The sequence below is a fragment of the Nyctereutes procyonoides genome, unplaced genomic scaffold, assembly GCF_905146905.1.
Source record: "Nyctereutes procyonoides isolate TBG_1078 unplaced genomic scaffold, NYPRO_anot_genome, whole genome shotgun sequence".
In the NCBI taxonomy this organism is placed as follows: Eukaryota; Metazoa; Chordata; class Mammalia; order Carnivora; family Canidae; genus Nyctereutes; species Nyctereutes procyonoides.
Window position 1 is genome coordinate 22,791,656 of NW_026575048.1, and position 14,522 is coordinate 22,806,177.

The following is a 14,522-nucleotide window of genomic DNA, read 5'->3' on the forward strand; positions in this document are numbered from 1 at the left end:
GGGATGGAGACAGGGACCAAGACAGAAGAAGGTGAAAAATGAACAAAGCAGGAGGGGAAATAAAGTTCTGGGATGACTACTTAATCCCGTCTTCTGCCTCTACACTGACACCTTTGGGTGGAATTATTCAGCTTGGGTATATACTATCGACTAGGCATTTTATGGTTTAAGACCCCCAAACAGGTTAACTGGCCGATGAGCTTACTCTGGGACAAGCACCGGGTGAGACCCAGGGAAGTCCGAGCAGGTAAAACGCCAGCCCCGCCCTGGGGAAGTCCGCGGGGCCTCTGCAGCCGCAGGCCCTAGCCAGGGGCTCTCCCGGAGGAGGCCGAGAGCGCGCCCCGGGCTGCTGCCCCCAACCTCCTCGCAGCCCGGGCGCGGCGGGGTTGCTCCCAGGGCCTCCCTCCAGCTGCGGGGGAAATCAGGGGCGTCACTGCCTCCACGCAAGCTTAACCCCTAGACGGTCCTGATCTGGAGGCGCAACCTTGCGTGGGCCCGGGGGCGCAGGCGGAGGCGCGCGAGTGCCGACCGTCCCGGCGCGTGCGCGGGGCTGGGGCCGAGGCTTGCGCGCGGCCGGGCTCCTGCACTGCGCGCGCGCCGACCCGCGTGGGGCCCGGCCCGGCTCGGCGCGCGCGGGGGCGGCCGGCGGGAGGGGCCGGGCGAGGCGGAGGAGCGGCGCGGCGGGAGCTCGGCGGGAGCTCGGCGGCCGCTGGACACGGTCGCGGCGCGGGGCAGCGCGCCTCTCGGCCTGGCCTCCGCGCCTCTGCGCTCGCCGCCCGCCGTCCCGACAGGACCGAGGAGCAGGTGCGGCGGGAGCGCGCGGGGGCTCGGGGCCGGCGGGGCGCGGGGGAGGGGCGCGGGCGCCGGGGGGGGGCGCTGCGCGCGGAGGCCGGTGCCGCGGGCTCCCGCAGGCCTCCCTGGGGCGGCGCGGCCCACCCTCGGGGACGTGGGCTGCCCCCTCCGCCGCTCGCGGGCGGCTTAACTTTCGCAGGAAGCAGGTGCGGCGCCGCGTCGGGGCTGCGGCCCCCGCTCTGCCCTGGCCCCTGGGGGGGGGGTGCCACCCGCGGCCGCCCTGGCACCTGGGGGGTGCGACCCGCGGCCCCCCTGGCACCTGGGGGGGGTGCGACCCGCGGCCGCCCTGGCACCTGGGGGGGGTGCGACCCGCGGCCCCCCTGGCACCTGGGGGGGGTGCGAACCGCGGCCGCCCTGGCACCTGGGGGGGTGCGACCCGCGGCCCCCCTGGCACCTGGGGGGGTGCCCCACGCGCCCCTGCGCTGCGCGCGCTGCGCCGCCCTTGCTCGTCCCGGGGCGAGCCTCCGCACTCCCCTCGTGCCTCCCCCTTGCTTCCGAAATTGTTTGAGACCTTTTGGGTTTCTTAACGTGCCAGGGGGAACGCGACGCTGAACCAGATGACTTTGCTTCCAGGCATTTGCCGTAGTCGGGAGGTTCCTTAATTCCAGATCGTGGGAATTGGGAAGGAAAGTTGGGGGCGGCGGGTGGGGGGGGGCACTTGGCGCCGAGACCTGCCCTAAACACACGTGGTTTTAGACCCTCATCCTTGTAGATTAGATTGATGGGTTTATACGTCAGCTTTCTTTTAGATGTCAGCTTGTTCATTCACCCGGAGACTAGAGAGGCAGTTTGGATTTAAACTGGAGACAATGTTTTGATATGTATCAGAGGATGATAGTCTCATGGGTTACTAACTTACTCCGTGCTCCCAGCTAAGCTGCGCTTTATCAGTTTGCAGCAACATCATAGTATCAATCGGTGCCCTTGAAATATTTCAATAAAGAAACATCCCCCAATTACTTGTACTTCATTTTCACACTGGCGTTTGTCACTTATGAGCCTTCTGCAAAATTTAAAGCAAGTTCGTCCTAATGGCGGAAGATCAAGTGGTGTGGGACGTGGAGCAACTATGGATAGAAAGCAGAGAGCTGTAAATGGCAGAAGTCTAGCTTTCTACATTTTTATTATGGGGAACCCTCCCGGTTCTATCTTATTTTGCTAACGTTGATGCGCATTGTTAATACTTTCGTTTGATAATGGACTACGCGTGCTGTAAGATTAGATCTTGATGTGTAAGGCATATTTTTATCTCAATTTTATAGAAGGTTTAGCAAGTGGTATATTATTTGTAGTATTTATTTCGAATATTTCAGATTTACCGGATACAGTTTTCACTAGCAGGCCTTTTAAAAAAGTGATGTTTATATGGTGTCTTTCATTGTTTATAATGACTCTGTAATTGAAACATGCACTAGTGATCTTTATGTTATAGAATCAACTCTCTCTGTTTAAACCTACAAATATCTGGTGACTTGCAGGCTTATGGTTCCCTTGTTAATTATGTATAATTAACTGTGCTGCTGTTGGCTTGCTTTGTTTGTTAACCTTTGTTTCTTGTTTATTTTCTCTTCCGGAGTTTGAACAGCACTGTTTTCTTTCAGTGATATTCAGTAGAACTTTCTGCAAGGAGGGAAGTATTTCTGCACTGTTTCAGCAGGGTAGCCACTAGCCATGTGTGGCTTTTGAGTACTTGTATGGGGTAGAGAAATGGAGGAACTTATTTTTTTTTTTTAAAGTTTAATGTAAATAGCCACATGTGGCTGGTAGCTACCTGCTTGGACAGTGCAGATATATATTTTTTTACATTCTATTTATTTATGATAGTCACACACACACACAGAGAGAGAGAGAGAGAGAGAGAGAGAGAGAGAGAGAGGCAGAGACACAGGCAGAGGGAGAAGCAGGCTCCATGCACTGGGAGCCCGATGTGGGATTCGATCCCGGGTCTCCAGGATCGCGCCCTGGGTCAAAGGCAGGCGCCAAACCGCTGCACCACCCAGGGATCCCGGACAGTGCAGATATATAAACTCTTAGTCCTTCAGGAAGCTTTCACTGGGCTTCTTGAACCTAGCACTTGTTACAACTATACAGTAAGTGCAGTTTTCTTATAGGAATCCTATACTAGGCCCTAATCCATGTGAGGACAAGGGCATACCATTGCTATACCTAGCCTAGGAGTTAGTATTTGTTGAGTGACTTCATGAATTTCTTGAGGGCAGGTGTCTTTTATAATCTTTCTAGGGCTCAGAGCCAACTAAGCATCAAATACTGTAAATACCTGTTTAGTGATTGAATAGATGTGTGTACGTAACACATAAATGGGGTAACTGGAGATGTGACATTTTCAGATTTTTTTCTTACCTTTTTTTGAAGTAGAATTAACACAGTGTTGTATCAGTTTCAGGTATGCAGTAAAATGACTTAACAATCGCTGTATTACTCAGTGCTCATCATGATAAGTGTATTCTTAATATTCTTTATCCCTTTCACTCACCCCCCCACTCACGTCCCCTCTAACAACCACTAGTGTTCCCTGTTTTTAAGAGTCCGTCCATCCTTTCTTCCCTCTCTCCTTCCTTTCTTCCTTCCTTCCTTCTTTTTGTTTCTTAAATTCCACATATGAGTGAAATCATATGACATTTGTCTTTCTCTGTCTGACTTATTTCACTTAGCATTATACCCTCTAGGCCCGTCCATATTGTTGCAAAGGGCAACAATGACTGAGTAATATTCCCCCTCCCCCACCCCCAAACACATCCCACATCTTCCTCATCCATTCATCTATGGATGAGCTGCTCGGGTTGCTACCACATCTTGGCTATTGTACATAATGTTGCAATAAACATAGGGTGCATATAGCTTTTTGAATTAATGTTTTCATTTTCTTTGAGTAAATACCTAGTAGTGGAATCACTAGGTCATATTGTGATTCTATTTTAAATTTTTTTCTATTTTTAATTTTTAAAGGATACTTAGAGATATGATTTAAATGCTTATTTTGGTTACAGCACTTTTTCCTGGAATCTAATGAACATAAAGACTCCTGGCAAGATATGATATGAAATTGAATGGAAGGGCCTCATGATTTGAACATGTGTGGATACAGCTTAGATATTCTCTTAGTTGAGTAGCTCAAAGATGCTGCCCTTGAACCATATTCCAAATAAAATTGAGACTTTCTCTTGATTTCAGTGAGGTTCCTTAGTGAGGCCTACTAGCCCTGAACCACTTTGAAGAAGTTAGTGGGCATCTACACTCACCACCATTCTGTGTTAGGGCATGGGCTGGGAAGCCTTAAAAAGTCATATATATTAGAGCCATGTTACAAGTTGCATTTTTTTCAGAGCTGATTTGAGGTATAGAGGAGGGTGGGATTCCTGTATAAAACTTTGATTTATTTGATTCTAGTTTGACTGAGTTTGATCAGGATCCTAGGTGTCTTAGATTGTTAGATCCAGATTGCTTTCAGTAAGGATCCTAAAACTTTATCAAAGTTTTTAGAGGTGTGCAGTTTTCCTAAGTGGGGCAAAAGGTAGAATGTTTAGTTTTTCTTTTTTAAAGATTTTATTGATTTTTTTCATTAGAGATACAGAGAGGCAGAGACATACGCAGAAGGAAAAGCAGGTTCCTTGCAGGGAGCTCTATGCGGGACTCGATCCCTGGACCAGGATCACTCCCTGAGCTGAAGGCATACACTCAACTACCCACTGAGGCACCCAGGCATCCCTGTTGAGTTTTTCTTAAAGAAAAGGAAATGGGACTAGGGAAAAATGCAATGGAGGCACAAAGTACAAAGAATGTTCAGTACAGTGATCAGGTAATATTGTAGCTTCTCTGGGCTTGAAGTATTTAGCATGTAAAATGAATTTATTTTATCTTGTTGAATGAATCATCTATCTACCTTGAATCTAGGATTTAATTATTAAATATGTGTAAGACACTAATCTAGCTCCTGTGGCAGGTGACAGTTGTGCAATATACAGTTCTTTAAGGATCTCAACAGCCTACACAGAAATGTCAGGTGGTCTCAGGATCACTTTCAAAAAACATTTTTGGGTGAGAAACTCTGCTCTTTGAAAGGGAGGTTTTTAAAGGTGGCATCCTCTTGACCAGCTCAGAAAGATAGCCACTTAATATAGGGATTAGGAATATAAAAAACATGACTGAGTTCCAAAGTATGATTGTAGGAGAATTAGGAATATGGGCAGTCCGGGTGGCTCAGCAGTTTAGCGCTGCCTTCGGCCCATGGCGTGGTCCTGGAGATCTGGGATTCAGTCCCATGTCAGGCTCCATGCATGGAGCCTGCTTCTCCCTCTGCCTGTGTCTCTGCCTCTCTCTCTCTCTCTCTCTCTCTCTCTCTCTCTCTCTCTCGAATAAATAAAATCTAAAAAAAAAAAAGGAATATAAAAACATGACTGAATTCCAAAGTGTGACTGTCATCAGATTAATCTTCCTAAAACACAGTTTGAATCAGGAAACTCTCCTTTTAAAAAATCAGGGGTTTCCAGTGCTTATGGAGTTAAGTGGTTTGGTCTTTGTTTTTTAAAGATTTTATTTATTCATGAGAGATGCAGAGAGAGGCAGCGATATAGGCAGATGGAGAAGCAGGCTCCCCATGGGGAGCCTAATGTGGGACTCCATCCCAGGCCCCTGGATTCATGACCTGAGCCAAAGGCAGATGCTCAACCACTGAGCCACCCAGGTGACCTAAGTGGTTTGGTCTTTGATCAAGTATATAAAATACTCCCAAGTGTAGTTCTAAAAGAAAAGTTACAGCCTTACCACCTACACTGTGCCTTGATGTGCCCAAGTTCCAGCCTATAGTTCCTCTAACATGCTCTTCTTTTAAATTTCTGCCCTGGTTTCTGCCCATTCATCTTTCAAGACCCATCTCCGGCAAAGCTTTCTTCACTGTACCATTTCTGATCATCAGGAGCGCCCATGGCAAATGTTCCTTGACCTTCTGTTTTGGAATGTGTCCCATTCTCTCTCACCCTCTATGGTTATTTGTGCTATTTTTAATTCACCCTCGTAGATGGTAAGCTACCGAGCAAGCGTGGACTGTTACTTTTGTATTCTCTCAAGTATCTATCTAGAATAGTGTGGTGCCTTGTACATAGTGGTTCTTTAATAGCTATTAAACCTTGTTTCTGTCCCTTGACTTTATCTTTTTTTCTGTGTAAAAAGGTAAGTTTTTAGTAAAGTACTGGGACAGAACCTATGGCAGAAAGCACTGCCTGTGTCCCTCAACTTTGAAGGAAGCTTCATACCGTGTATAGAATATTTTGCCCCAATTCGCTGCCAAGGAAGCAGAGGCCAACAAGTAGAAATCCTGAGTTAACTTTTAGCACTGGGAAGCCATAATATTGAAGAACGGCTGTTTTCAGGATGTGTGTTACTTTTTGGAATTTAAGTATTTGAAGAAGATCACCTTGCTGTGTGGTACTAGTCCCTTGTTATTTTCCTGTTTATGTGGCAGGGTTACTATTAAAATGATTCAAATCATTGGGTGACAAGTAACTTTAGCATCTAGGAGAACCTGAGTACCTTTAACATAGTTAACACTGGATTAGCTTCTTTAATATAGAATATGCATGCATCATATAAGCATGCATTTATGAGAAAAAAAAAAAAGAAATCACTTTACCAGTTCCTGCTGGTCTTCAGAAAACACAAGAATCAAGTTGGACAGAAACCAGTTAGCTCAGAGAGGTGACTGTTTCTTCGGAGGAGGGTCGTTATGGTGGGGGTAAAGATGGTTAAGTTAGAGACAGGACTAGTTAACTAAGTCTAATAGAACACACAGTAATACCTAGCATGGCATTATCTGGTGACATAAGCTATCAGTTAACTATCTTGATTTATTCTTTCTACTAAAATGGCCTAAATTAATTTTTATTTAGTTTTTAATACAGATTTTTGCTTATATTTAAAACAGACATAGAAATTCATAATATTTCAGATTTTAAAGATTTGATACAAAAGAAATTGGATGCTTTTTACCTTTATAGTTCAGTTTTACTAACATTTTCTCCGCCTTCTGTGCCGTTTCTATATGAGCTAGGCTGCAGCAGCAGCCCCTTTTAGAGCACATTTAGTCTAAGCTCTCATGTTTTCTGGGAAAAAGAGGTAATATAATTGATGTGGTTTACAAGGCATGGCCTTCTAACTTCTGCTCGGATAGACTGAATAGGTCTTATACATTGGTAAGAAGTGAACAATGGCAGTAAGCTCTTAGACCCATATTTGTACAAGCTATGTGATTGATTTTTCAGGAAGGTTTTCTGGGATGTCATAAAATAATGAGAACATCCTAAACTAGATTGTTTTCATGTGACGATGAGCACATGACATGAGCTATTGGATGATAGATAATATAACCTGTGTCAGATCCCATGATAGAGATATATCTACAAGGAATGTTATGTCCCTTTGTTAACTGTGAGTAAAGAGAAGTTCATCCATTTAGATTAACTCAGCATTTTAAAAAAGTTTTCATCTATTATTGGGAAATACATAGCTTTTTATATATTGAGACTTCCCAAGCTTTGAGTAAAAGGATTACGTGTCTGTAAGAGCTGTGTGAAGCAACATATATTCTTCAACAACAGTTTGCTGAAAGGAAGTTTTGTTTTCCCCTTCCTCTCTAAAAGAGATTTTTGAAGGTTGAAATTTACAGTGTCAATAGATTGGGGTACCTGGCTGGCTCAGTCAGGGGAGCATGCAACAGTTAATCTTGGGGTAAGTTTGAGTCCCATGTTGGATATAGAGATTCCTTTCAAAAATAAGATGTTAAAAAAAGTTAATAGGTTATATATTAAAAGAAAATAGGCCTTTTTTTTGTGATTGAAGGCAATCATTCTATGTTGCATACAAATATAATAGATACACTTTTTTTCTCCCTCTCTAAAGGTGGCTTTCTAGAAGATGACCATAGAGGACCTTCCAGATTTTCCAGTAGAAGGAAATTCTTTGATTGGAAGATACCCATTTTTATTTCCAGGTTCTGAGACACCAGTTGTTTTTTCCATATCTGCAGCACCCATGCCTTCGGACTGTGGTATGTCAGGTAGCTGTGTGTGATTTCCTGTGACCTGGAGACTTGACTTTTATGGCATTTGCGTTCATAATTTTTCCTAAAACCCTTTGCCATGGTTTTCATAAAATTGCTAGTTTTCCTTTTTCAAAAATACAATTGCATATTGCCTTTTTCTGTGTCTTAAGCTAAATGCCTTATTTTGCTGTCAGCATTTTTATTATGTAAAAACGTTCATTTTAAGCACCATGATGGATTTAGAGGATCTTATTTTTAGAATGCAGTAGTGCTTAGACATCTAGCATTCTTTTGCTATTGATACATTTATTTTGGTTAAATATTCTGACTTGCTTAAATATATTTAAGACAAAACAAAATATTGTGAGCTAGCCATCTCTAAGGGCCCTGCTGTCTCTGAAATGCTAGGACCTAACTTACCAAATAATCACTGCTAAAATGATCCAAATTTGGGTGACAGTGTAACAAGTTATGTGTTTCAGTACATAAGCAAGCGTAATTCAGTACATAATCCTGTCTCAGTTGTCTTCCATTGTAATTACAATGTATACACAAATATAATAAAACTTAAAAAAAAAAAGCCATGTTACTTAGATAGTGTGAGATCTTCCCCTGGAATATGGAGAGGGATTGGGTCATATTTCAATCAGGTCACTTAAATCTCCTTTATAAAATGTAAATTTATAACTACTCTAGTTTTTACCTATTTAGGCTTATTTTCCCACAACTGTATTTTACAGGTAGTTGATAAAGGAATAAAAGAAAACCAGTAGATAAATTTGATAGGTTTGTTACATTTTTAGTTTATTTAGAATTTTTCAAGTCAAGTATTGGGTCATCATTTCAAATTGTCTTTGGAGGCAGAGATTATGCAGTTTCTATTATTTTTTGTTATTTTTTGGTTTGGAAATGCAATTTTTAAATATTAGTAGATACAAAACTATTAGACGGAGAATTTTTCTCTTTAGTCATATCCATTCTAATAATTACTCATTTCCAAGTTCAGATTCTATAGCAGCTTACCTTGCAGTCATCAAAAGTATTACATAAAACCTGTGCCTAGATCATGGGCGTTATTTGCATCTTTTACAAAACGTGGACTGGGTTTGTTTTCACATATAACAAAATCAATTATGTGGGAAAAACCTTAACTAAAGCACTTTGTACCTTGCTTATGGCACTTATTTCATTCTATCCTGAGTCATAATTGTCTTATTTCCTTTCCTAGACTATAGCTCTTTGGGATGGGTTAGCAATCAATCATGCTTTGTTTTTATCTTATTAGATCACTTACATTAGGTCACTAATATAGTGATCTGTTGATTAGCTACTTAGTCAGTGTTTGTTGAATAAATATATTGAATGTAAGATGATAATGGCCATTGACCCCTTTGTATAACTGAAATTAAGCATTACCTGTATGCTTTGAATTATACATTCTTAGAATGTACCTGTAGGTCAACTTTCCCTAGTCACTTCTTAGTCTAGAAATTCTATTTTCAGGATCTCTGACAAATAACCACTCAGCCACTTGGATAACTTCATTAGTGGGAAACTAATAGTCCATTTCATGGTTAAAAGGTTTTAGTTGTGATATAATTGTTTTTGTATCTAGACTCAAAGTATGTCTCTGTGAAACTCTGGCCAACCAGTACTAGTTTTTGATATGTGGAACACACTTCTTTATAGGATAGCCTTCATATTTGGAGATAATTTGAATATTTTTATTTAGCCTATACTTCCTTAGGCTTCATCAGTGCCTCGGTGTCAGGATTTCTGGGTCCTTTCATCCTAGTTGTTGCCTTCTTATAGGACAATATAGTCTGTGTCCCCTTGAAAAGTGGCATCTTGAGTTGTATTTACTAGGTATTTATTGAGGGCCTATTATGTGCTAGGTACTGTCCCGGATGCTGGGGATAGCACAGTGACAAGGCCAACATTTTAGTGGGAAAAGACGATAAGCAAATTAATAAACAAAACATGAATATTATAGATTTTAATGAATTTTGTGGAGAAAAGAAACGAGGTGCTTAGAGGATATTGGAGCAGAGTGTCTATTGTAGATGAGGTGGTCATCTGGAATCAGAAGAACTTGGTCACAAGAGGAGCCTGGAGAGAAGTGTTCCAGGCAGAAGAATCCTAAATTAAAGGCACAGAGTTGGGGGGAAAAACTTTGGTATATCCTAAGAATTAATGGAAGGCCATTGTGGCTGAGAAGCAAAGTGGTTGAGGGGCAGAATGACAGGAGAGGAAGTTGGAGAGGAAGGCAGGGGGCAGATCATGCAGGATTATTTAGGCCTTGGTAAAGAATTTGTATTTTATGCTGAGCCTAATGAGGACCATTGAATGTGAGAGATTAAAACAAGAAACAAGGACAAACCAACCTGCACAAACCAGAGCTTAAACGTGCAGTTCAGTGTTGATTCTCCACGTGGTTACCCTGCAAGGCAATAAAAAGATTTTTGGAATCTTTTGCTTTGAATGTCCTCAGAGCCCGTTTACACAGAACGTATATCAAATACGCTATAATCCCTATGACACGTTGTTACTATTTTTCCTAGAGAATGAGTTCCTTCTTAAAGGGATTGAAGTAATAGTAACACATCCTATTTGCCCATGTAGTTACCATTTTCCAGTATTCTTTATTCTGTTGTGCAGATCTGGATTTCTAGTTGATACCATTTTCTTTCTGCCTGAAGGGCTTCCTTTAACATTTCATGTAGTGTGGATCTGCTTTTGGGGATCGCCTGCAGTTTTCAGATGTCTACGAACATCTTTATGATACCTTCTCTTTTGAGGAATATGTTTACTGAGTATAGAATTCTAGGTTAATAGTTCTTCTTTCAGTGCCTAAAGATGTTCTGTTGTCTTTTTACTTGCATTGTTGCTGATAGGAAATCTGCTATCATTTTTTGTTTCTCTGAATGTAATGCAGCTTTTTCCCCCCTCTGGCTGCTTTTAAGATTTTCTCTTTTATCATTGGTTTTGAGCAATTTTACTATGATGTTTCTTAGTGTAATTTTCTTTGTGTTCTTCTGTGTGAACAGAAGAAGGGTTTATGAAGCTTCTCGGAACTGTGAGTTTCAGTTTTCATCAAGTTTGGGTGATCATTATTTCTTCAAATATTTTTTCTTGCTCCTGGCCCTTTCAGACACTCTGGTTCCATGAACATTAGACCACCTGAAGCTGTCCCACAGCTCACTGATACTTTTGTCATATTTTAAAAATTCTTTTTGTATTTCATTTTGGACAGTTTCTGTTGCTGTGTCTTCAAGTTCATTAATCTTTTCTTCTGCAATGTCTGATCAGCTGATGATCTCATCCAGTGTAGTTTTCATCTTAGATGCTGTTTTCATCTCTCAGGTTTGATTTGGGTTTCATATCATCCATGTCTCTAACCTTTTGAACATTCAGAATAGCTGTTTCAATGTTCCTTTCTGTTAATTATACTTTTGTGTCAACTCTAGGTATGTTTCAGTTGGCTATCCCTCAAAATGGGTCATCTTTTCTCCTTTCTTTGCATGCCTGGCAATCTGTGATTGGATGTCAGACATTGTGAATTTACCTGTTGGGTCTTGGATATTTTCCTATTCCTGGAACTATTCTTGAATTTTATTGTGGGATGCAGTTAAGTTCCTTGGAGAGATTGACCCTTTTAAGTCTTGTTTCATGATTTGTTAGGTGGTTCTGGAGCAGTGCTAATCTGGGACTAATTATTCATCACTCTTCAGTACTCTACCCAGTGCCCTGTGAATGTTTTTTGTCTTTTTTGGTAGGAACTGGCACTATTTTATTTTTTAAATTTTATTTACTTTTAATTTAAATTCAATTTAATTAATATATAGTGTATTATTAGTTTCAGAGGTAGAATTTAGTGATTCATCAGTTACATATAACGCCCAATGCTCATTCCATCAAGTGTCCTCCTTAATGCCTATCACCCAGTTACTGCATCCCCTGCCCACCTCCCCTCAGTGTGTTTCCTATAGCTAAGAGTCTCTTAGGGTTTGTCTCCCTCTCTGTTTTTGTCTTATTTTTCCTTCTCTTCTATGTTTGTCTGTTTTGTTTCTTAAATTCCACATGTGAGTGAGATCATATGATATTTGTCTTTCTCTGACTTATTTTGCTTAGTATAATACCCTCTAGTTCTATCCATATCATTGCAAATGGCAAGATTTCCTTCTTTTTGGTGGGTAATATTCCTGTGTGTGTGTGTGTGTGTGTGTGTGTGTATGTATGTGTGTATACCACATCTTCTATATCCATTCATCTGAACAGACACTATTTTAGACCTTTTATGAGCACTGGGCTCTGATCTTTTTAATCCTTTAGGATGGTTCTTTCTCTTACCTCAGGTGCTCCTCATAAGCATATGTTAAATATTCAAGAAGACCCTCCATAGATTTTTTGGGTTCTCTTGCTGTGTATCTCTCTCCTCTCTGATGCTCGTCCCTTTGCACTGTTGCTCCCCTGATTTCCTTGGCTCTCAGTGTTGTCTCCTCAACTCAGAGAGTCTTCTGCACTTCTCTTGGTTTCCCCCTCTCTGCATTGAGACCTAGAAACTCTCCAGGCAGATACCAGGGGTAATTGTAAGACCCACCGTATTTGTGTCCTGTCTCTTATCATCATTGTCTTTCATTGCCTTGATGTCCAGTATCCTTGAAAACTGAATTTCATCGATTTCCTTTGGTTTTTTGTTGTTTCAGGCAGAAGGGTTTATGTGGTCCTCATTACTCCATCCTGACATGAAGTGGGGCAATCCCCCTCCCCACTTTCTTTGGATTAAAGCTTTTAAAAACTTTCCCCTGTATGGAAGCTTAAACTTTGGATTTAGTAGATTTGTTAATATGTAGTATAGCATTGACTCAAACACTTTTAACAGTTGTGTGATCTTAGGCAAATTACTTATTTTCTCTGTCCCTTATTTGTTCCTTCTATTTCCTTTTTGATAAAATAAGAACAATAATAGTACCTACCTCATGTGGTCATTATGAGGATTAAACTAGGCAAAATATATAAAGTGCATAGAACAGTCCCTGGCTTCTGTTAAGTACTTAACAAGTGTAACATACTGTCATTATTTAGTACCTACTGTTTGCCAACACCTCAGTATATAATTACTGAAACATTATTATATGCTTTATTATTTACTGGGCTACTGTCCCCTCTCCCTATTCAGGTCATTATTATTTTTTTTAGTTCAAATATTCTTGTTTATTTATCTTACATTTACTTTTTAGATTTTTGGTACTCAAAGTGTGGTCCTTAGTTTGGTAGAATTGACATCACTGGGAGCCTGTTATAAATGCAATTCCAGGCCCCACTTGAGATTTACTGGGTCAGAATTTACATTGTAACAAGATTCCTAGGAAATTCTTGTCCACTTTAATATTTGAGAAGCTCTGCTACTGATGAACCATAGAATAATTTTGTATCTCCTCTCACAGATAAATCCTGGTGAGGTTTTTGATTAGAATTGAAATTATTTTAAATAAATACTGTTTGTAAAATTGACAGCTTTAAATATTTTATTTTTTAGTTCAATGACATGATTTCTCACTCCATTTAAATCACTCTCCTCTTCCAATTTTTAAAAAACAAGTCTCACACATTCATTGGCATGTTTGTTACTTTTATTGAGTTGTATGTGGGATGCTTTTCCCATTGTTTGTCATTTCTAAAAAATAGGAAATCATATAAAAATGCACAAAATATAGTAGTAGCAAACATATATGTCACACATACCCACCATCAGAAAGAGTAAGTATTAGCATTTTGTCATTTTTCCTGTAGCTCTTGTTTTTTAGTTACAAGAAAACCTTAAAGTTGAAATTCCTTCTGTTTTCTTTTGGTCCTATTCCCCTTGCTCTCCAGAGGCAACCACTATCTTATATTTAGTATGACTATTCCAGGTTGTATTATTATGTATTTACTACATAGGTGAGCATACTTAAATAATATGTAGTATTGTTTTGTGTATTTGTAATTTTATGTAAATTGTAGAAACTATATTATTTTGCAGCTTATTTTATCAATCACTATGTTTTTTGAGACCTATCATTATCAACTCAAGATTTAGAGATCTAATTCATTTCTTTCATTGTTAAAAAGCAAAAGATGGACTATGCCAATTCTATCCATTCCTTTATGGAGAGATGTTTCAGCCCAGCTTTTTTTTGCCATTATAATTAATGTTAGAGTAAGAATTCTTGAACGTATCTCCTGTGGACACATGCAGAAGAGTTTCTAGGTATATATTTAGAAATTTATCTACTATAAATGCGCAGTGCTTAGAAAAGGGACTAATCCCTAACTATTTATTGAATAGATACTCAGCTAGACACCCCTACCCCATCTAGTCAGCTGCTGTTTATAAGAAATGTACCCAAAGTGATGTTCAAAAAACCATGCAAGGTATTTCTCTATGTTGGATACCAGTTCTTTTCTTAGTCTTCCTTTCTGAACCTAAAGGGCCATTCTGTTATCTAAGGTTTTAGATACTATCTCATTCTAGTTTTTGGTATTTCTGATTCTCTCCCAATGGACTGCTGCTCCTCCTTTATATACACATCCATGGTTTTGTGCTTTTCCACTCACCTTTCAGTTATCCTGGTTC

At 40.7% G+C, this 14,522-nt stretch overlaps 1 protein-coding gene across 4 annotated transcripts in view; it reads left to right on the forward strand.

Annotated features, from left to right (window-relative positions):
- Nucleotides 1-680: 680 nt before the first annotated feature.
- Nucleotides 681-14,522, forward strand: part of CLIP4 (CAP-Gly domain containing linker protein family member 4) — a 62,726-nt gene continuing 48,884 nt past the window's right edge. For 2 of the 4 annotated variants that reach the window (XM_055327370.1, XM_055327371.1), the window contains exons 1-2: nucleotides 681-804; nucleotides 7,765-7,921. In XM_055327370.1, coding sequence (XP_055183345.1) covers nucleotides 7,780-7,921 — 142 coding nt within the window. In that variant the 5' untranslated portion in view covers nucleotides 681-804; nucleotides 7,765-7,779. The remainder of the gene's footprint in view (nucleotides 805-7,764; nucleotides 7,922-14,522) is intronic. The other 2 variants (XM_055327372.1, XM_055327373.1) reach the window with 1 other exon arrangement.